The sequence below is a fragment of the Miniopterus schreibersii genome, assembly GCF_964146895.1.
Source record: "Miniopterus schreibersii genome assembly, chromosome: 1".
Taxonomy (NCBI): domain Eukaryota; kingdom Metazoa; phylum Chordata; class Mammalia; order Chiroptera; family Miniopteridae; genus Miniopterus; species Miniopterus schreibersii.
Window position 1 is genome coordinate 176,555,106 of NC_138101.1, and position 24,112 is coordinate 176,579,217.

At 33.8% G+C, this 24,112-nt stretch overlaps 1 protein-coding gene across 6 annotated transcripts in view; it reads left to right on the forward strand.

Moving 5' to 3' along the window:
• The window catches only part of PALS1 (protein associated with LIN7 1, MAGUK p55 family member), a 72,057-nt gene that overhangs the window by 31,874 nt on the left and 16,071 nt on the right, over positions 1-24,112 (forward strand). For all 6 annotated transcript variants that reach the window (XM_081117908.1, XM_081117910.1, XM_081117912.1 and 3 more), the window contains 6 exons: positions 7,746-7,954; positions 14,503-14,580; positions 15,130-15,276; positions 16,482-16,643; positions 18,108-18,185; positions 23,856-24,039. In XM_081117908.1, the coding sequence (XP_080974034.1) occupies positions 7,746-7,954; positions 14,503-14,580; positions 15,130-15,276; positions 16,482-16,643; positions 18,108-18,185; positions 23,856-24,039 (858 nt within the window). The remainder of the gene's footprint in view (positions 1-7,745; positions 7,955-14,502; positions 14,581-15,129; positions 15,277-16,481; positions 16,644-18,107; positions 18,186-23,855; positions 24,040-24,112) is intronic.

Consider the following 24,112-nt stretch of genomic DNA (forward strand, 5'->3'; position numbering starts at 1 on the left):
TAGTCTTTTAGTCTTAGTCATCTTAACAACCAGTAATTTTTTTAATAACTAGGAGAAAATAGGAAATATTAAAGTATATTATATTGCACATAAGTATTCATAAATCTTTTATTTCAAATTGGTATGTGTATACTGGATTGAGAAGTAAAAAAATATTTTTTTTAAAGGATCACCAATAAAAGTTATAAATACTATCCTAGTCAAACCCACTTATTTAATAAAAAAGCTCAGAGACTTCTAATGGGTTGTCCAGTGACATAATATACAGTCAAGCCATAACTAGGACACAGGTATTCTGACTCCAAATTTTGAGCTGTTTTTTTCTCTCTCAAAATCATGAAGCTTTTATACTTGATTGAATTGTAGTTACTTCAATGACAGTTTTCCATTTTATTAAATATATTTGGGGGTAAGATTTTACTGTCTCAACTGCTTTTGCATACATACTTGTATTTGTTTGTAATTTGTAACCCAGTTTGTTAAAGAATAATTACTGTTCAGGATCTTTCATGAGCTTCTGCTTATTTTTAATAAATTCATTTTGACCTAGTTCACTAAAAACCAAAGTTCAGAGATCTAAATTTTATGTTCTTAAATTTAAAAAGGAAAAAGATTTCCTGAATGAAAGTTCTAATTTTGATTCCATAGATATGCTGGTAACTGATACAGTTTTCTCATACTTGATAATATCAAGTTCCTCATCTCAATATTCAATTTGACTCTAAAGTTTAGAGAAAAAGAAGTCTTTAAGTGTTTCAGATAAAAGTAATGAAGTTGGTTGAAATCTAGAAATTTCTGAACATAGGTTAAAAGAATTGGTATTATTTAAACAATGAAATCTTAATGTTAGAATAGCTCTCTAGACAGTCTCTGTTTTCATGTAAGAAAAATGATAGCAATAAGTAAAAATAAGCAAAGCTAATCCAGGATAGATGGTTATCTCTATTGTTTTGAGAGGTCTCAAGAGATGGAGATTCCTTAGCTTCCTTAGGTAATTTTATTGTTTACCCTTACAGCCAAAAAATTCTCCCATATGGCTGTCCAGACTCGTGGGTGTTTGAAGATAGAATTTTCAGAAAGAGCAACTCTTGGTGATAACTTTCTGTTGCCTTCTTTCTTTTACATTTTAGGCTGCCAGGAGAGGCCAAAGGGAGACGAGAGAGTTCAGGGGGTAGATTTTTGAACTTAATGTATATGTTTGTAGTTATCTGATTAATTGTATCCCAAAGGCAAATATAAGTGATTTTTCTTTAGATAATCTGTTCTCTCTTTTAACATAATCAAGATTTAAGTGTTGTATGAAATGTTAGAGAAGATGATGAAAACTTAAAACAATTTTTACTGAATATCCAGAGGAAGTAGATCAAACTGTAGGACAAAGAATATAAACTAGATATGAAGAAATTTTTTGAAGGGAAGTTGTTACAGACTAGAATTTATTACCAAAGCCAGATTTGCTATACCTGCCTTTGCCTTCCTCTCTCGCAGTATCCTTGTTTCTGCCCTCCTTCCATCCTGCCTTGCCCTAGGTACCTCTTTACCCAATACTCCCTTCTTTGTCTACTTCCACACTGCACTTGTGTCATTCTTTCTCACCAGTCCTGTGAGTCTCCATTTGCCTCTTTTTCTCTGTCCATGTGCTTCTTTCTTCTGTGTCTGTTGTGTCTGTGTACAGGAGTGGGAAGGGGACGGCTGGTTTCTGTGTATGGAAAGTCTCTCTTCTTTCTGTATCCTGTCCTGCCTTTGTTGTCTGTCTTATCTTCATTACTACAGAAGAGGGTGCATATTTGACAGGATTGATTTAGTTGCATCTGACTGGATTTTTAAAATTCCCTCTGAAATTGCACAGACTATTGAAGAACTTAGGTGGCTTTTTGTTTTACGTAACATACAACCTAATTGCTACATCAGAATGAGACATCTCTTAAAGTATGTAGAAAATCAACTGTTACTGAATAATAGGTATTTGTAAAGTGCTTTTAAAGATGTAGGTTAAAAAAAAACTTCTTCCGATATGATACAACTAAATATTCTGGCCTTTGTCCTGGGCGGTGTTGCTCAGTTGTTAGAGCATTGGCCCCTACACCAAAGAGTTGTGGGTTTGATTCCTGGACAAGAGCACATACCTGGGTTGTAGGTTCATTCCCCAGCCCTGATTGAGGCTCATGCAAGAGGCAACCAATCGATGTGTCTCTCTCACATTGATGTTTCTCTCTTTCTCTCTCTCTCCCCCTTCCTCCCTCCCCTCCACTTCATCTAAAAGCAATGGGAAAATATCCTCGGGTGAGGATTAACAAAAAAATTTAAAAATTAAAAAAATATTCTGACCTTTAAAATTAAGAATTTTTTATATGAAATTAAAAATATGGGAATGTCCAAATGAGAATCTTTGAGTTGATGTTGCCAACAATTATTTTTTGTTATGACATCATACTTAATAGCAAAGAAAAGACCCTTTGTCAGAATTCCATTCAGAATTTTCTAACAGAACTGAGTCAAGACAGTGAACTCATTTTATCATAATCAGAATTTTAAGACAAATGCTGTAGGTACTTGTTACTTTCTATGTGATCTTAAAACTGTTATTGGACAGAAGGAGCATCATTTTCAATTTCCTTGAAATAGATAAACTTTTCGATCTATACTAATTTCATCTGAGGGTTTGTAGTATTTGATATTTCATCTTTCCTCTTAAATATTCATTTGTTTCAGCTGCATATTTAATCCATATCTTCTTGTCAAGCTACATATATTTCATAAAGTTTTAAAAACTCTTCTAAGTGTCTGTTAACTTAATCTGTTCTGCTTATTCATTAAACATTTTCAATGGAAGCATGTTTGAGCTTGAGGGATGAGAGAACTTTGGGCAACTTTCCAGCCTAAAAATGCTGTCTGGAAACCTTCCCAGCTAAATTGGTCATGAAAGCAGATACGGAATTTATCTGAAAACTGCCCATGTAAATCATAGTTATCAAATTTTGCTGTACTACTTTGCTACCCAGGCTAGTGCAATACTGTCAGAGATGCTTTACAACATTTCTCAAAAAGATACATAGCCTCTACATTCACAGAAATTGCAATTTTAGTTTCTTTTGCTGAACTTTTCCCAGTATACTACCTAGTATACCGTTGTACTGTTAGAGCTGAAATAAAATACTCTGAGAAAATATTTAGACCATAAGACAGTTGCTTAAAATAGAATTAAAATACGATATTATAAAAGTAGCCAACAGTATTATAAAAAGTGTATAAAAGAATTAAGACATGCAGTATGTATGGAGACATGCACAAGCACAGTTAACTAGAGGAAATTCCTCGTACAGATCCACGGTGACATAACTAGTGTGCATAAACTTCTCTAAATTCTTGTCAGTGTATGTTACATGCTGCTGTATTGGGTGAAAAGATATCTTAGGACAGCTTTTCTAAAACAGAAAAACAGCCTATCACAAGCCCTAGAACCTGCAGAAAAAAAGCTTATCTTTTATTATTCCCTTAATGTGGCAGAAAAAGCAGTCTTAGAAGTTGAAGAAATGAATTATTGATCCAGGTGCCATTTTTATGTATGACATCATTTTCTCCATCTGTAGAGATTTGATCTGTTATGTCTCAGGTTTTGATGGTTTTGGTTTTCATTGGAAAAAGTTTTTCAGGATTTTTATGAGGATTGCGTAAAATGTATATGCATATAACATGGTATTGTTCTACATCTGTGCAATTTGGGACAGATAGACACTTATAGTTTTTCAATAATGGTTGGTGATACTTAATTGTAAAACTCAGCTTCAGTGCAAGTGATTTTAATTTAGTCTGGCAACGTTGATTGACAACTCCCAACTCTGGAGACAACTCCCAAGAAAAGATAATTTCATTGAAAACAGTTTTTACTAATTAAAACGTGAGCAGGACTCAACAGAGGTGAATGAAGTTCTGAAGGATAATTAGCAAGTTTGCATTCGTCTTAATGCTAACCTAAAAGGCTTGAACCTTAAGCCTAGTTAAGTTTGTTGATATTTCTTGTGCTGGCATGGTCCTTATGTTCTCCCAGAACCCATTATTAGGTACTAGGTTAGCATCTTTGGAGTGCAGTTGTAATCTTCTGCTTTATAGCCTTCCCATTCCTATAGATCTGATCTTGGTCCCTGACCTCCTAAGTGAAAAACATTTCCAGTTTGACCCTGAGGTTTTTTTATGGATTTTAAACTGTCCTACCTGGTCTTTATGGCTTTAGAATTCCTCAGTATGAAGACAATATGGAGAAATTAACTAGATTTCATCATTTTCTGAAAACTCTTAACCTCAGTTCCTATCAACATGAGAAGCCTACTAATTTCTTAGAACTTTAAAGCTGTCATTTCTTTGGGACTAAGCACAAAATGCCCCATTTCCTGATTGAGTTAACTGATCTCCTGAAATAAGGTCATTGATCTCAAGTTGTATCTCTCACTAAGCCATTCCTAGTTTAGGTTACCCTACCTTACTTTCCCTAGTTTTTCTTGCTGGCTAATGACTACAGTATCCTATTTATACTTAAAATATTCTAAATATGAAAACTATATGCCATGTTATAACAGAAGCTCAAAGAGGGCAACAAAAGGAGGCAGTTGTCAAGGAAGAAATTTAATACCTATTAAAAGTAGACACAAAAACTCAATATATATTACTCTAGTTTACTTATTATAGAAGGAAATCATTTTGAGTACTTTAGTGAGTCACAAATATATCATGTCTTAAAATATTACGACTGATGTTAATAAAGCCTTTAAATCAGTAGTTCTTAACCAAAAGGGTACATTTAATCAAATATATATAGGAGATGCTGATTGTGTTTGAGGTTGAACTCAGGACAGAGATCTCTAAATTTCCTTACTAATTCTCATAAATATCCTTGATTAAAATACATTGTTCTAATATAGCAAGAAAAGATAAAATTACATTCTGTATGTCGTGCTTGAAACTCTAGGCATTTTATAAATCAATGTAATTTCAGTCATAAGGGAAAAAAGAAAAAAAACTCTAGTAGAAAAATGGGCAAAAGAAAAAAAAGGATGAAAGAAGAAATACAGATGACTGTTAACTTTGTGAAAATATATCCACCTCACTCCCAGGCAAATAAATACGTATTTTTCCTAACCAGATCATCAGAACTGAAAAGATTTATCATCCTTAATTCATTTTGTGTTTGTAGAAACAGGCACTCAAGTTAATTGCTGGTTAGACTATAAATACAAATATGGATGGCAGTTTGGCAATACATATCAAAGTTATAAAAATTTTTATTATCTGATCAGTAATTTTATCTTAGGAATTTATTCTAAAGAAACCGGAAAATATCAGATTGCAAAACAACATTTACAATCTGATCTGTATGGTAGATTAGCATTTTTTTTTTAAGTCTGAAAGGCCATATAGTATAACAAAATAACACCAGTAGTTATAGCTGAAAGGATATATATATCAGTATGTTAGTGTCCAACTGGGTGGCTTTGGTACATAGGAGAGTTGCAGAAGTTCTTTTGCCTTTAAAATTTTTAATCTCCCGAGGGTTGAAAAGACACAGTAGGGAGATGGGTACTTTCTGGACTGACTAAAGTTGCTTATTGATCTCAGTCAATGCTGAAATCTGAAGTTCCTGATTTTTCTCATTGCCCTGACAGCCAGGCTGAGCCCCTTTAAAGAATTACTAAAAATTTAAACGGGAATCCCCTTCTCCACTCAGGGAAGTCAGTAGTACCCATAAGATTGTAGCCAATTACCTTAACTGTTTTGTTGGTTTGTAATTATTTTTTCTTTTAAGATACTTAAATGTTGTACTGTTTTGATCTAAAGATACTTTAAAGCTATTGAATTCTTTATATTCTTAGGAAATTCTTTATACACTTAGGTAATTCTGTGATAACCTCTTTGAATTTCATGGAATCTGACATTCCATATCCCCCCACCCCCAACTTTATTGAAGTATAATTGACAAAATCCTGTATGTCTAAAGTGTACAATGTGAGGATTTGATGTACACATTGTGAAATATTTACAGTTAATTAACACTTCTATTGCCTCATGTAGTTCCCTTTTGTGTGTGTGAGAACGCTTAAGAGCTACTCTCAGTAAATTTTAAGTACACAATACAGTACAATTGGCTGTAGTCACCATGCTGTACATTAGATCCCAGAACTTATTCTCGTAAAGCTGAGCGTTTGTACTTTGACCAACATCTCCCAGTTTCCCCTGTCTGTATTCTGTCTACTCTTGCAGATAGCAACTTACGGTTCAATTCTGACTGTCACGTTGTATTTAGCTCTGAGTCACAGCTTCTTAGGTCATTCTGATGACAGTTTGACTTCCTAGTTCTTTTCCCCCTTTTTTTGCTGCATTTTAAGTTACTAAACAGCACATATTTTTGTAAGAGCACTAAATCTGTTTTGATTGGTGGGGGGAGAGGGAACATCAGGAATCAACTGGACAACTAGTCAAATCTATAAAAAATTTAACTGCTTTAAGTAGTGGGATACAAGATAAATGTACAAAATTCAATAGCTTTTTGAAGGTCTTATATAAAGAAAACAAGACTTGAAAAGACTGCGTAGAAGACAGTATCCACTGTGAGTTTTTTTTCATGTTCATTTACAGTTTTAATTTCAGTCAAAATCTCAATAACTTTTCTTTTTGGAAGAATAGGAAAGAGAGAGTGGGAGATATCTTGAAAAAAATATTCTGTAAATTATATTTTGAATAGTCAAGGCATTTTTTGAAAAAATAATGAGCAAGTACTTGTCATGTCAATATGAGCAAAGACCATAATGCTATTATAATAAGGCAAGGAGGAGACAATCTCTGGTTCTTAACCATTTTGAGATAACTCCCAGAAAAATGCATATGCTACGTATGCACACTAACAGGTACGCACACACATACATATGCCACAACTTTCAGTATAATAAGACTCGTGTTCATAAGATTTTTATGGACCACAAAGTACTTGGTAAATATGAATAAACTTTAACTTCCCTATTAAAGAAATTGAAGATTTTTTAAAATGGTAATGTTGAATATTGGAGAAAATACTGCTAATGAGACATAAATTCATAAAAATCTCCCTGGAAAGTTGTTTGACTTTTAAAGTGTCAGAATCTTATTTTAAAACTCTATTTCTAGGAATTATTTTAAGAAAACATCAGAATCTCTATAGACAAATTTTTATGCAGCATTGATCATTATGTACTCAAGTGCTTATTACTTACAGGAGCAAAAAATTGAAAGCAACCTGAATGTTCAGCTTTAGTGTAATGGTTATTATTAATTATGATTTAGCCATGTAGTAAAATATCATGGAGCCATTATATGTAATGTCTTTTAAAGACTGGTGATTTGAGAAAACAATTAAAATGTACTGTTAAATGAAAAAAGGAAATGCTGTAAAATGTTTAAAATAAAGGTGTTTCTAGGTGATGGGACTATTGGTGATTTAAAATTTTTTTTTCCATTTCTGTATTCCTCTGCTCATTTGTTTTTATAGTAAGTATGTATTTGTTTTATATTTAAAACACTTTCAAAAAATGTTATTCTATTCTGTTATAATTTTAAAGAGTGTTACTTAAAAATCAGTAAAATGACAGTGACTTCACACTAAATATATATCTAGCAAGTTTCATGGAGTTTTTTAATTGTTACGGTTCAAAATATTTTATCTTAAATGTTGAATTAAGATGGAAAATTAATTTTTTTATACCTTTTCATTTTCCTACTAGAAGTGGAAGATTTGTTTTCTTCACTTAAACATATCCAACATACTTTGGTAGATTCTCAGAGCCAGGAGGATATTTCACTGCTTTTACAACTTGTACAAAATAAAGATTTCCAGAATGCATTTAAGATATACAATGCTGTCACAGTGCACATGAACAAGGCCAGTCCTCCATTTCCTCTTATCTCCAATGTACAAGATCTTGCACAAGAGGTATGTATTCTAAAGACATTGTTGACATGTACAAGGTAATTGTTAGTGATGGTTTTTCTGAAAATTAGTTCCCTTACAGAGATGGTAAGGCAGTATTATTTCAAATACTGATGTGAACATAAAGCTTTTTTGATTACTACTGATCATATAATAATAATTTATTGTGTTGGGAAAAATTTGCTAAATACATTTTATCCTGAAAAAAGTATATACTTATTTCAGAGTCAGAACTCTGTTTCATGAAAAGAGAGAGTTCATTTTGTATATAAAATTATATATTTGCATGGTAAGAGAAATATTTGTCTAAATTACTAAAGGGGAAAGTTTTTTAATGCTTTTAGTATATTTTTTAAGCATTGTACATATAAACTGAGGTGAATGAATACTGATGAGATAAAAATTGTATCTGATAATCGCGTATTATATAACTCATAAGATTTGTTACTAGCAGATACAGTAGTGTGCTGCAATACGACGTTTCAGTCAACAACGAACCATGTATTGACAGTGGTCCCGTAAGATTATAATGGAGCTGGAAAATTCCTATCGACTAGAGATGTCGTAGCCGTCCTAACCCAACACACTTGTGTGTTTGTCGTGACGCTGGTGTAAACCTACTGCACTGACAGTCCTATAAAAGTATACACACTGTGTTATAGTTGCCTACAGTATTCAGTACAGTAACACACTGTACACATTTGTAGTCTAGAAGCAATAGGCTACCCCATATAGCTAGCTACATGTGTAGTAGGCTGTACCATCTAGATTTGTGTGAATATACTCCATGATGTTTGCATGATGAAATCGCCTAGTGATACATTTCTCAGAAGCTATCGTCAAGTGGTACATCACTGTATTTTGAAGTTTTTCCTCTATAAAAACTATGTAGAAGGTCAGAAATAATTAAATTTTAATGTACAGTGAGAGTTCTAGTTTCTGCTGCTTGTTGATGTTCAGTGTTTAATGTGTTCTGCAAACAGCTTTTAATTTGAAGATTTTAAAAGATACAAATATCCCATCTCCAATCATGGTGGAGGGGTGGACATTTTGTCATTATTATAGGATTTTTAAGTTATTTTGATATTATAGAAACTAATAATTCCAGAAGCCCATCAAATAAATCTATTTTATGGAATCCAGATACAAGACAGAAAATGGAGTAGGCGGGAAGATAGGACCTCCAGAGCTACAGACTTATAAAATAAGTTAGGAGGCACTTGTCAGATTAGCACAGAACGTATTTTCTTGATGTAGATGCCTATAATGGGCAAAGATCCCAGGTGTAAGAGTGGCCGAGAGAAGTCTAGTGTTGCCTAGGAAAATGACCTAAGGACCTGTTCCTGGAAAGGAAATTTTCCATCCACCAGAGTTTAAAAGACAGCTGGTTGAAACCTATTCTTTGTGCTCATCTTTTATTGTTAAAAATAAATATGCAAAAATTTCTATTAAGAAATTATCCCTGTAGTTTTTATTATCATAGTTTAAATGGTTTTTCTGAAAATTAGTTCCCTTACAGAGATTGGAATAACTGACATTACTTTGATCTTACTTACTCACAAATATAGCATAACTTCTATTGTATAGGTTTGGGAGGAACACTTAATAAATAATTGTAATTCTGTTCCCTGTCTTTAGGAGGAAGTTTTGTTCAGCCCCCTTTGCTTTGTTGAATAGAACAATAGGTGGAAAAGAAAATGAGATAAGCAAGAGAGATCAGAAGTGCTCTAATTAAAGAATGTGACAGAGTCCACAGAAAGAGTAGAAAGAAAGGATACAAGCAGCAACATAGCTTAAAGGGTTTTAGGATTGAGGGAGACAAAGAACTAGAAGTAGCTTAAAGAGTAAAAGCTTTGGGAGAGAGAGAACTGGTTGAAAATGACCTTTAAAATCAATTTTGAATATTAGTTTTAGGATAGTTAACATATTGACATGGTTTACAATTTTGAAAGTACCATATCAAGATTTTCTGAAAGTCAACTTTTACATCCTTAAAATATCTCTAGTAATACTTGAGGATTGTATTGCTTTGGTGGTGGTGGGATATGTGAGTGATAGTGACCTTGGACTGAAACTGATCTTAAAATGAGTGCAAGAAGATGAACCTAGTTGGCCACAATGTATGGTGGTGTTGCAGTGTGAATGACTTTCCCTAGAGCTGTGCATGCACAATTGTGTGGCAGCCCTGACTTGTGCATAACACTTAAGAAAAGTACACACTTAGAGCTCATCAAAGAGAGCTTTAAGTCTGGTAAAATGACTTAAATGAACTCATTGCCTTTATTTTATAGCTGGGAAAACCTTAGCAATCACCTAATTCAATTTTTTGTTTTATATTTCTGAATATTGAGGCCAAGTGAGGGTTTGTTACTGGCATAAGACTGACTAGGCTGCTCATATGCCCATTGCCTAATTTGCTTTTTAGCATTCATAATTCCAGCTACTTTAATATGCAGTATTTAAAAGAAGGAATTACCTTATGCTTTAGTTGTATTATTTTTATGTGGAAATTTAATGTAAGTTAAAAAAAAAAAAAAAAACCTCAAGGAATTAGGGAAAGAATGTCTTAAAATGTTAGAAGTATTCTTTACTTTTCTAACTCAAAATATCAGTTTAGCATGAATTATATAATAGATAATAAAGACTATGAAAACGTCCAATTTGGAAATCCATATTAAATCTTCGAAGATCTAAGATATTTGTTAATAAATGCAAAACAAACTTTTTGGTCATTAAAGTGATTTTTATCAAAAAGTTGAGAAATTGGGTTTAAACTAATGAACTTCTGCTTATCCAGCAAAAACACAAGCCAACAGACTAGGAAATGGTACTTGATTATTTGATTTTGAGATATTGAGGTATTTACATGTGTGTATAAGTATACATGACAAAAACTTATATCCAAAAGGACTCTCTCAACTTAATAAGAAAAAGACTACTCAGTTTTTAAAGAATAAGCAAAGGACTTGAGCAGACAGTTCACAAAAAGAGGAAATCCAAATGTCCAGTAAGTTTGAAAAGTTCGAAATGTTCAGCATCGTTAGCAACAGAAAAATACAAATTAAAACAAAATGAGATACCACTGCATGGACACCAGAATGACTAAAATAATAAGTTTTTAAAGTCTGGCGGTATCAAATGTTAGTCAATTTATAGAGCAACTGAAACTTTCATATATTACTGCTGAAGTATAAATGGTACTATCACTTTGGAAAACGTTTGGCAATATTTATTAAAGCTAATATACCTGTATACTATGATCCAGCAATCCCTCTCTGGGTATGTGCCTGAAAGAAATAAAAACATACCCACACAAAGGCTTGTGCACAGATGTTCATAGCAGTCAGATAATAGTCAGAAACTAGAAACAACCCAGAGGTCCACCAACCAGTCAGTGAAGGCTGAGTTAGGCTATCACTGTGGAAGGAGTAAACAGTTCCCAATCTAGTGAGTACTGTAATAGCAGTATGAGAAGGTACCAGAGCAGGGTAAGATGTGCCTAATTCTGTGTATGTGTTGGGGTGGGGAGTGACGGGAATGAAGAAACAGAAAAAACTTTAATTTGCTGAGTCTTGAAAGATGATTGGGAATATACTAAGAAGCCCCAAAAAGAAGAAAAGCTGTTCCTTTGGCAAAGGATACAAAGACAGTAGTGACTGAGAAAGCCTGGCAAGTTTCTTAAACAAGGAGTACGGGGTGGGATATATTAAAAGATCCTGCAGGCCAGATAATCCATATTAATTTCAAATTTATTTCATGATAGATTCATGCTGATAAATATTTTAAAATAGTTATGTGAGTAAATGAAAGGAGAAAACTATATGATCAAGTTGATGCAGAAAAGGCATCTGAAGAAAATTCATTATATTTCCCTTGATGAAAATTCTTAGGAAGTCAGGCACATTTTGTTAACTTAATGAAGAAGAATATCAGAAACTAACAGGGAACATCTTACCTAATGGCAAAACACCCAACACATTGCTTTTTTATAAGAGGGGAGGATGTCAGAAATGTTTAGGAACTGATTTTAAAAAGTAAAAATGGGGGGGGGGTGTCTACACAAAATTAATGTGTTGACTTGGTACATTTTTACACCCTTGGTACATTTTTAATCCGAAATTTTCTTTCTCCGTCAGAATTACTTTCTCCAGCTACTAAAAGGTGTATGATCAGGGACTATAAATTTCATTTTAAATTAATTTTGGTTTGCTGTATTTTAAATAGAAAGACACCCTATTTTAAAGCTCAGCGTTTAATTACAGTTTTGGATTACTGCACTTGTCCATTAGTAAGACTTCAATGGAATTTTTTTATAATATATTTTTATTGATTTTTGGAGAGAGAGGAAAGGAAAGGGATAGAGATAAAAACACTGATGACAGAGGAATAGCGATTACCTGCCTCCTGCACACCCCCCACTGGGGATCGAGCCTGAAACCTGGCCTGTGCCCTGACTGGAAATCAATCAGACCATGACCTCTTGGGTAGAAGATCAACCACCGAGCAACACCAGCCGGGCTCTTTTTTTTTTTTTTTTTTTTAATTGCCTTTTACAGAGAGAAGGAGAGGGAGAGAAACATCAATGTGAGAGCAAAACATCGATCGGCTGCCTCCTGCATGCCCCCTACCAGGGATCAATCCTGCAACCCTGGCATGTACCCCAACTAGGAATCAAACTGACAGCCCTTCAGTGCATGGCACAACATCCAACCAACTGAGCCATACTGGCCAGGGCTTTAATGGAATTCTTGAAGAAGATAATTGCTATGCCATCCTGTTTATACATACAGAACTCGAAGGTTAGAAACATGTTTTTCTAGGTACCAAAACCAGAGGACAGACTGGGTTTATTACTATCATAACTTTGATTCACTTGTGGTTAAATTAGTTAATCTCAAAATTATCATCTCTTAGGATAGGGGAATTACTAATAAAGTGATTTAAAATAGCCAGAAGAGGTATTAGAGAATTACCGGATTCCTATTTTAATCATGAGTTACTTTTGTAAAAAAAAAAAAAATTCTATATATGAATTTACTTCTGTTTTCATTAATACATAGAAATTTTGGTTTTGTTATCTGCATTGTTGCAAATTACTCTTTTTGGTGTGTAATTGAGTTTGGAAATAGAAAAGGAAAGAAAATCAGAGGTATTGACAGTGAGAACTTACATAGTATAATCTTTGTGGGAAAGTAACCTACAGAGCAAAATTTGTACCTTTAAATATTTATTATAGAAGGAAAAAGATTGAAAATAAATGAACTGAACATACAGCTTAAGTGATTAGAAATTAAAAAGGAAGATACACTAAAGCAGAAGAAAGGAATTGTTTCAATAGAAAGAACGATAGCTTGAACATTAAAAGCTGGCTTTTTGTAAAACAAGAAAATATAGAAACCTTTGACAAGTTAGATGAGGAAATAAATATTAGTAACATTAGGAAAGAAAAAAGCATGAATACAGACACAAAGTTAAAAATTATAGCATAATACAGTTATAGCTTTCTTACTAAATGTAAAAGTGCTATCAAGTGAGTGGTTTTATAAAAATATGTAAATTGTCAAAAATGACTTAAGATAGCCAGAGAAGTAGACCGGTAGCTGTAGATAAAATTGAAAATCAGAAATCCACCCCTAAAATAATCTGCCAGGCCTAGATGATTTTATATACAAAGTCTATCAAAACATTCAGGAACTTGCAATTCTAATATTAAATACAATGTTTTGACACATAAATATATACTTTTCCAGTTCATAGGATATAATGACCTAGCTAGTAAAAGCAGTTTTGTAAACCAGTGTACATTGACCACACTCACCAAGTAGAGGCCAATTCAACTTATGAACATTAATGTAGAAACCTTTAAAATATTAATAACTCACATATAGAAACATTAAGTAATAATTTATTATGTGCTAAATACTGTGCTAAGCAGTTTATATTGGATTATCTCCATCTTTTGAGAACCTTAAATGGTAGCTGCTATTCTACAGATGAGGAAACAAAGGCTAAAAAATTTATCATAATCAAGTGAAGTTTATCCTAGGAATGTAAGAATTACTTCACATTGGGAAATTTTTAAATGTAATTCACTATTATGTGGTGATTGTTCTGTTACTCTTATATAAATTTATTGTGTTAGTCTGTAACTCTTGAAAGTACCATCTGATTTAAAATATAGTTGCATAAACATGATTAAAAACTCTAAAATACCAAGTAACTTAGTTTTCCTTCCCTTATGTAATTATTAGTGTATTTTATAGTATGTTGGGAGAAACCTGCAAGAAGGAAATAGTTCATTCATAAGCATAAATACCAAAATCCTGTCTAGTGTTGTCTTTTTAAATAAAGAATGTTATTGTTACCCATAATAACAAGATTGAAAACTGTGAGAAAAAATAATCTTTTTCTAACAGTTCTTTTTGGTGCCTTTCTTTCTTATAAGTAGATTTTATGATTTTAAATTCTATCTTTTTAAAAAATATGCCTGTATAGGTGCTGGTGATATTTTCTGTAACCTAGGAAGATTAATCTTTCTTTTCATTCCTTAGGTACAAACTGTTTTGAAGCCAGTCCACCAGAAGGAAGGACAAGAGTTAACTGCTTTGCTGAATGCTCCACATATTCAGGTAGAAAATGGACAGAGCATTGTATATGTGGTTTTCCTATCTGCAAAGTCTCTTTGAATCAGTCTCTTAGGGCTAGAAGAGACCTCAAACATTATTGATAGACTGTTTTGATTATTTACAACTCCCCCTGCAAAGTAATTATTGTTGGATTATAATTTTTCACATTTAAAATTAACATTTTTTGAAACAATTTCTTATTCTTTAAAAGAAATATCTTCCCTTTGTTTGGTTTTATTTTTCATAAATTTAAATTATCTATGGTGTTGGGCCTTTAAATTGATTGTTTTTTGCAGTATAATAAGCATTTTGGACTTTCATTTTGCCCCATTATACTTTACACATCCTTAGTTACTACTAGCTATGAAAGATACAAGGTTGCATCTCTACTTCATTGGAAAGTTTGGAAACAGATCTGAATATATCATTAATTATAGCACTTCTTTTAAAGGTTTAATGATCAGAATACTATATACATGATTAGGTTAAAAATCTCTCTAGAGAAATGTATCATGCTGTTACCTTAAATGCTACGGATCTTTTTTGAAACAGGCACTTTTACTAGCCCACGATAAGGTCGCTGAACAGGAAATGCAGCTAGAGCCCATTCCAGATGAGAGAGTTTATGAAAGCATTGGCCAGTATGGAGGAGAAACTGTAAAAATAGTTCGTATAGAAAAGGCTCGAGATATTCCATTGGTAAGTATTTCACGTCTCAGATCTGAGATCCTTTCTACCTAGGGATCTTTGGTATGGCAGATAGTTAAAGGCCCCTTTAACATTTCTGGTAGTTTTTCTCTTTTGAGGTCAATTTGTTGGAATTCTTTTATGTTCTTCCTCATATTCCTTTTTCAGAGAAAAATGTGTTTGTCTTTCTCACCCCTAATTTGATGAAAATAGTGGCTTGTGAAATAGTTGTTGAGGAACAAAGGGATAAACAACCTGCTTTATTCTCGCAGCTTTTAAAAAAAATTAGAAAACCTGATCTTTTTATTCAGTTAAATCTATTGAAACACAATTGCTTATATATAATTCACATATACTTAGAAGTATGTATTCCTTAATGTTAATATTTTATATTTTTTTTATGTAAAATTTTTTGCAGTCTCTTCTTAGTCTGCTATTATTGCCTTAATTTTCTTTCCTTTATTTTCAGAGGATATTCTTGAATCCTGATCTCAAATTGTGTTTTGAATAGTGTTACACATGAAATAGGGACCATATTTTATGGGCAGTGTATGTAACTTAGTTTTTTCCCCACCAGAAAAAAGAAATTGGGAAAGTTATTACAGAAGTTTAGGATAAAAATGTAACAAACTCTGTCTACTTTCAAGCTTTTTTCTCTATTTTATTTTTTCATTTTTTGAAGTATATATTTTACTTCTGTTTCTAATTTGTGTAACAAATATCAGTGTTTAATACATTTTAATGTGAATTGGACAGAGCTATAATATTTAACATATGAATCAATCAGATTAGTATTCATTACCTCACCTTTTTTTGAATTTTGAAAAAGGACTTTTATAGTTATGGTCATGTTCACTAATTACACCTAAATTTAGTATAACCATTTTTGAAATAGCATCCAGTATATAGGGAACAAGTTTGATTATAGGTCTTCACATGGTTTTTAAGCAAGTGCACTTTTCTGTTGTATGCTTCAAATGCCTGCTTGATTTTTAGAATTTTAATGAATGGAATGCTTCTGAAGCAGAAAATGTAAGGAAATGGTCAGCTTTCAAACCTAATTATCATGATTACTCTAGCTGTGTAAGTCTATTTTTTCCTCAAGATAACTGAAGGCTAGTATTACTGAATAGAAAAAAATAAGAATTTAAAAATGAAGAAATGCTTAACTAGAAAATCACATTTTTATTTTAAAATTGGATGTTGAATTTTTTTAGGGTGCTACAGTTCGTAATGAAATGGATTCTGTCATCATTAGTCGGATAGTAAAAGGGGGTGCTGCAGAGAAAAGTGGTCTTTTACATGAAGGAGATGAAGTCCTGGAGATTAATGGCATTGAAATTCGGGGTAAAGATGTCAATGAGGTTTTTGACTTGTTGGTAAGTTGACACAGATAGAAAAATATTTGGTAGATTCTTGAAAGCTGGGGCTTTTTTGTTATTAGACTTCAGAATAAAATATTTTAAAACATTTTTAAAATGTTAAGAGCACTGGATAATTTCTAGGCTTATTTTCACATGATATTATTTCTACAGTATTTATCAGTAGAGTTTTATTTTGGGTTGGGTACTAATATTTTTTTATTTTGAGCTTTATCACTGTTAGGTATATTTTATTTACCTCGAAAGTCACTAATATATCTCATTAATTCATTCAACATATATTTATTTGAGTGCTTACTGTGTGCCAGCTGCTAGAGAAACAGTAACAAAACAAAGTCCATGCCCTCGTGATTTTTATATTCATTTTGTTTATGATCTATAATTGATTAATGTTTTCTTAAAATGTTAGGTAATGGCAGTGGTATAGATCTATATTGTCTGATAGCTACATGCTCTATTTCAATTTTAATTAAGTAAAATTTAAAATTGAGTTTCTCGTTCCTACTAATTACATTCCAAGTTCTCAAGAGCAGTATATAGCTAATGGCTCCCATATTAAGGTGTAGATGTAGAACATTTCTGTCATAGAAAGTTCTGTTCTCATATAATCAGGAAGCCATTTGTAGACATGGTTTGAGAGCAATCTATGATCACTGCATTTATACCCGCAAACCAGGTTTATATTCTTATTGACTTAACATCAATGGTTATAATAGAATCTCTCCTATCTGCTGTCTATTGATGAACCTAGAAAACATCCTTATAGCCTTATTTTTACTCAACCCCGTTCATTGCTTTGGCAAAGTGCCAGTGGTCATTGTTTTTCGCCCTTATTTTATTGGCTGCTATCTCTAGGTTGAGCACTGCTTCCTACTATCTCAGGATCAGAAATTGTGATTACTGTTTTACTGTCTAGGCTGGAGGTACCTAAACAATCCAGTTAGTGGTGTACTGGGAAATAATAGTAAACCTAGCAGTGAGACACTGCATAGTTAAAAAGTAGAATGGATGACAGAGACAAGGCATCTGGGAAGTGAGAATATTTGTATCACTTTTCTAACCCTAGTCACAATTACTATTTCAAATTCTGTATTAAAATTGATGTATGTCAGAGTAGATAGCCCAGAATTGTTATAGCACTGCGATATTGTCCAAGCCTTCACTGTGTAATCTTCCTAAACTTACACTGAATAAAAGACAAGAACCCAAGACTTACGGGCTAAATGTCCTTGCCCAGTGTGCCAGAATTACAGAATGCCATGTTACTGGGTAGCTCTACTGTAATGCAGTCCAGGAAAGGCATAATTTGTGCTTCCTAATGAAATGGGATTCATCTTTACCAATTTTTATAAGTCTCCTAGGGATTTCGGAATAGTACAGTTTAGGAAATATTGATCATAAGATCATGAAATGATTTTCATAAATATGGGTTTTAAGAATTACCTAATCTCTCTATTACAGTCTGATATGCATGGTACTTTGACATTTGTTCTGATTCCCAGTCAACAGATCAAGCCTCCTCCTGCCAAGGAAACTGTAGTAAGTGATTTTTTTTTGTTCATTATTTATTGTCTGATGGCTACTGTTTACTTTTTTTCTAAATTAATAAAGTCAGTTTTTTAGAGTAGTTTTAGGTTCTCAGCAAAATGGAGCAGGGAGTCCAGTTTTACATACCTCTTAACCCACACACATGCGTAATCTTCCCCACTGTCAACATCCTCCACCAGAATGGTACAGCTGTTAATCAATGAACTGATGGATCCATTATTGCTCAGAGTTCATAGTTTATATTAGGATTCGCTTTTGGTGGTGTACATTCTGTGGGTTTTGACAAATGTATAATTACATGTATTCATTCACCATTGTATCGTATGGAATAGTTTACCTGCCCTAAAAGTCTTCTGTTATCTGTCCATCAATTCCTCCTCCCAACCCTGGCAACTACTGGTCTCTATAGTTTGGCCTTTTCTAGAATGTCAGATAGTTGAAACTTTACAGTATATGGCCATTTCAGATTGGCTTTTTTCATTAGTGATAAACATTTAAGTTTCCTCCATGTTTTTTCATAGGTTGATAGCTCATTTCTTTTTAGCACTGAATAATATTCTATTGTCTGGATATATAACAGTTTATTTATACATTCACCTACTGAAGGACATCTTGGTTGCTACCAAGTTTTTGGTAGTTATAAATAACACTGCTGTAAACATCCTTGTGCAGGTTTTTGTGTGGACATAAGTTTTCAGTTCATTAAAATGTACATCTACCCCAAAATTTTTGCACCATGGATGTTGTTGTTTTGAGTATCAGAAGTATCAACCTGAATATTTCTTGCATTCAAATAAAAACAAGGAAATTCAGTAGTTTTTATTTAAATAAATACGAATATCAATATTTCATCTGAGTAAACTCAAATTTCTTTCAGAATTTTTCTGACATAACATTGAACTTTGTCTTTCTGTCATTATAGGTAGGTTTATGTAACTTAAATTTACTTAATTTAGGGGGGAAAGTGCTTTTACAAAGTATGCACAACTCTTATTTTAGAATATGTATTGCTCTTTATGTTAAGCATTTACTCAACTAGCTATATTAAAAGACAGATTTTCTTACCCTATGACCCAGAAGTTCCATTCCTAGGTGTATATCCAAGAGAATTGGAAACTTACATCTAACATAGACTTGTACGTGAGTGTTCACAGCAGCATTATTTGTAATAGGCAGAAACTAGAAACAACCCCAATGTCTGCCAGCTAATGAATGGAAAATGAAATATGGGATATTATTTGGCAATAAAAAGGAATAAAAGTACTTATATAATATGCTTCAGCATGGATGAACCTTGATAAAATTATGCTAAGTGAATGAGGCCTGTCACAAAAGGCCATGTATTGGTTCATTTATATGAACTGTCCAGAACAGGTAAATCCACAGAGACAGAAAGTAGATTAATAGTTCCTTAGGTGTAGGGGTGGGGAGTTTGGACGGGATGGGAAGAATTCTTAATAGGTATTTCTTTTTGGAATGATAAAAGTGTTCTAAAACTGTTGGTGGACCCACAGCTCTGAATTTACTAAAAACCATCCAATTGTGTAATGGGTGCCTTGTGTAGTATATGAATTATATTTCAATAAAGCTGTTAAAAAATTACAGACTTCGAAGTCCTGGATTAACATGGAAGCCTGATGTATTACATCTGTTGTTGTTCTTAATTTTTATGAAATCATAGCAGCTCGAAACAACAGTTTCATTTCTTTCTCAATATATCATCACAGTTATACTTTATATTTTGGCTGTCATTCCATGTTTTTCCTTTATTCTTTAAGGAACATATTAAAGTTGATAATGCATTTGCAACCTTCCTTCTGTTGAAAGTTCTTCTGTAGGAGGAGAAATGAAAAAATAATTTCTCTCTGAATTCCGATAGACTGATTCTCCGTGCACCATGCCTTTCCACATACCTCTCCAGTGAACAAGCCTTGAACTTCAAAAGTAGCTCTGTTCTTTGAGAAGACACACAGAGGAGAGTTGAAATTTGTCCTTACTTATGTGGCTTTAAAAAGAAAGGGAGATCACGGTCTATTTGGCTCAGCAGTTGAACATCTGGAGATTGAGGTTCGAGTCCCAGTTAGGGCACATGCCCAGGTTGCGGGCTCGATCCCCAGCAGGGGGCTGTGCAGGAGGCAGCTGATCAGTGACTCTCCTCATTGATGTTTCTCTCTCTCCATCTTCTTTTCTTTCTCTGAAATCAATAAAGATATATTTTAAAAATAAGAAGAAGAAAAAGAAAGGGGGAGAGAGAAAGGAAAAGAAACAGTGCTCTTTTAAAATACAGCATTTAGGCCCAGCTGGCATGGCTCAGAAGTTGAACATCGACCTAGGATCCAGGAGATCGCAGTTCGATACCCGGTCAGGACAATGTGCCCGGGTTGCGGGCTCGAACCCCAGTAGGGGGAGGTGCAGGAAGCAGCCAATCAATGACTCACTCTCATCATTAATGTTTCTATCTCTCTCTCCCTTCCTCTCTCTGAAATAAAAAAATAAATAAAAACCATTAAATAAATAAAATAAAATATAAAATAAAATACAGCATTTGAGCCCTGTCAGTTGTTTGGAGTGTCATACCATACACCAAAAAGGTTGCTGGTTCCATCCCCAGTCAGGGCACATATGAGAGGCAACCAATCAGTGTTTCTTTCCTTTCCTCTCTCTCTCTAAAAATCAATAAACATATCCCCGGGTGAGGATTAAAAAAATAAAAATAAATAAATAAAATAGAGCATTTGATGGATAGAGATCTTTTCAAAGTAGAAACAATGTTGTGCAATGTTTTCCTTCGTTTCCTCCCTTTATTGTGAAGAGCTCTCAATTGCAATATCTCTTGCAAAGTTTTTATCAAACCTAACTGGCTTAAAATGAACTACTATTATTAAAGCTCACGCTGAAGGTTTCCAGAAAGAAAACAGTGATAGGAAACCATAGTTCTAGTTGGCATATGCAGATTAATGATTTTTAGAAATTAAAACCAATTTATTGAGCATCGTTATGGTACAGGTCAGGATTTAGTAAGAGCAAAGGTATCTTTCTAATGTATGTTTTGTGTTATTAGAAAGAAGCATGTATTTAAAATAGATAAAATAGATGTTATCTGAAACTGCACTATAATCAGTTGCTGAATTACAGCATCATGAATGGCAAAAGTAAACTGTGTCAGGAGAGGTACTCCCTTATGCATCACACATAGCAACAAGTGGCTGCTTTATCAGTTGCAGAGGGCAAGAGTCTTGGCACCTTTGGAGTTCACTCCTGGGTGACTGACGCATTTATCCCAGGAAATGTGCATTGCTTAAACTGTTTAGTTTCTTTCTCTCCACATTGACTTTAAAAAAGTGTTAGAGTGCCCAGACTGTGTAAAACTTTAGATTGTATTTCACAATCTAATTGAAATAATATGGAGGGAGGAAATAGAATATTTGAGCTGAAGGCATGTTTTTCATCTAGCTTTAATGCCCTAATCAAGCAATTTTCAAATGGTGTGCCACAAGAACTTTTAAAATACACAGTACCTGACTAGTCAGGGGCACTGATCTCTTTTCCCTTAGATTGTCAAATAAAAGAATGACAACAGCCAACACAGCAGTAGCTGTCCAATGTGAATGAATCAAAATTAAACCTATTTTTATTTTGTCAGATTGGCAAAAAAATATATTTTTTGATGTGCCATAGAATTTTAGTAATTAATGTGTGCCATGAGATGAAAAGGGTTGAAAATCGCTGCCCTAATCTAACAGAGGAGTTAACTGAAATGTAGTGGGATCACACTGCTTATTAGTGATGGAATATGCACTAGAAAATTCAGATTATTGATTGTCCGATAAATGTTAGCTATTATGATTACTTACTCTGTGCCAGGCACGGTACTAATTGTTTCATATGTTTTATCTCACTTAATTCTCACAGCATCCCTATGAAATGTAGATATCTTTATTATTCCCATTTAACAGGCATTGAAACTAGAACTTAGAAAGGTCAAGTTAATTGCCCAAGCCCACTATTGGTAAGTGACTGAGTCAGGACTAGAACCCATGCCTATTCCAGAACCTATGCTCTTAACTGCTGTGTAGTATAACAGGTAATGTCCCACAAAGCCATTAAATGTTAGAGTTCTACATTACTGTTTATCATCAGTCTAAAGAAAATAATTAGAATACCATGATAGAAAATGGTAACTATAGATGCATTAAAAATCTGTTAGTAACTATGTATGTGGTACTCTGGATTCTGAGAACAACAAAAGCATATTATGAGATTTTAGTACTTGAAATTGCTGTAGGATATCTCTTGCCTCTAGAAGATTCATCCCTCTACTAAGTCTGGGAACATGCTTTCGTGAAGTCTTTTGATTTGTGGGGTCTGGGTTGGGAGGACAGAGAAAAGTGGTTTACAGGGAACTTAAAGGCTTAGAGTAGAAGGAATTTGAAATCGCATTGCAGGGGTACAAACCATAGAATTAGCCACTAGCCAGTGGTTTTAATTATTGAAATATATTCTTAGGGGTCCCAAATAACTATTTTCTTTACAATGAACATCTATTGGAAACCTTTTGTGTACTAGGCACTATGCTAAGCACTGGGTTTATAATAATGAACTGACAAAATAATTACAGCTTGCATTAAGCGATAAGGTAGGAATAAACACAGTGTGAACATCGAGAATAAAAAGAAATGGGGTTAATTATATAGGTGGTCAGGAGAGGTATCTTGGAAAAGGCAACATGAAGCTGAGGATGAGATGAAGCCAGAAGAGCTTTCAGATATGATTTCTAAAGAACTTTGTGTTTGGAAGGCCTGTGCGCTTGGAGCCAAGTAGGAGAGGAGAAAGGCAAGAGCGGGATTCTATGAGATGAGGCTGGAGAGGTAGGTAGGGCCAGGTCAAGTAGGTATCCTTGGCCATGGCAGGGAATTTGGATTTTAAATATAATAAATGATCTGATCTGTATTTTTAAAAATACTTCTGGCTTCTATGTATAGATTGGTTCAGTAGGGCCAATAAGGAAGCAATGAGTTTTAAGAAACTTGCTGAAGCCATTATGAAGTATGATAATGGCTTACACTTGGGTGATGGCAGTGGCAGTGGAGAAAGTGGGTTGGGCTGTGTTCTGGAAGTGGAAATGACAGGACCTTGTAATAAATGTGGAGGGTCAAGGAAAGGGCGGAAGCAGAGATGCTTGAACAACTGGGTGGATAGTGGTGCAGCTTACTAAAGGGAAATCTGGAAGAAAAACTGATTTGGGGAGAAAAATCAAGAGGTCCATTTTACAGGTTTGAGATACCTGAGGGGCATTGCAGAGTTATTGTTTTTACAGATCAGGAATGGAGACAGTAGCATCAGTATCTTTATTACATTCCTTCTGCTTCTCTTAAGCCCCTTAGCACCTCATCTTGTTTGTGGCTAGGAGTACAGTGTTCGGCATACTCTTGTACATGTTTGCGCTCAACAGAGACATGAACTTAAGTGAAGAAAACAGATGAGCCTGAGAAAACACTGCCCTCCAAAATACTGTTATTTTACTAAACCTCCCTCTTTCAACTCTTAATTTCTTTGCACTGATGAAAAACCATAGCATTTTAATTACATTTATGCTAACTATTTTGTGTTACCATTTCATCATTATTTTTCTCATTTTTTTTTAACCTTTTTATCTTTTAGATTCATGTAAAAGCTCATTTTGACTATGACCCTTCAGATGACCCGTATGTTCCATGTCGAGAGTTAGGTCTGTCTTTTCAAAAAGGGGATATACTTCATGTGATCAGTCAGGAAGATCCAAACTGGTGGCAAGCCTACAGGGATGGCGATGAAGATAATCAGCCTCTAGCTGGGCTCGTTCCAGGTAAGAACAATATAGTAGAAAGTGCATGTATAGTTAAGAGAACATTTAGAGAACAGACCTTGACAAAGGAAAC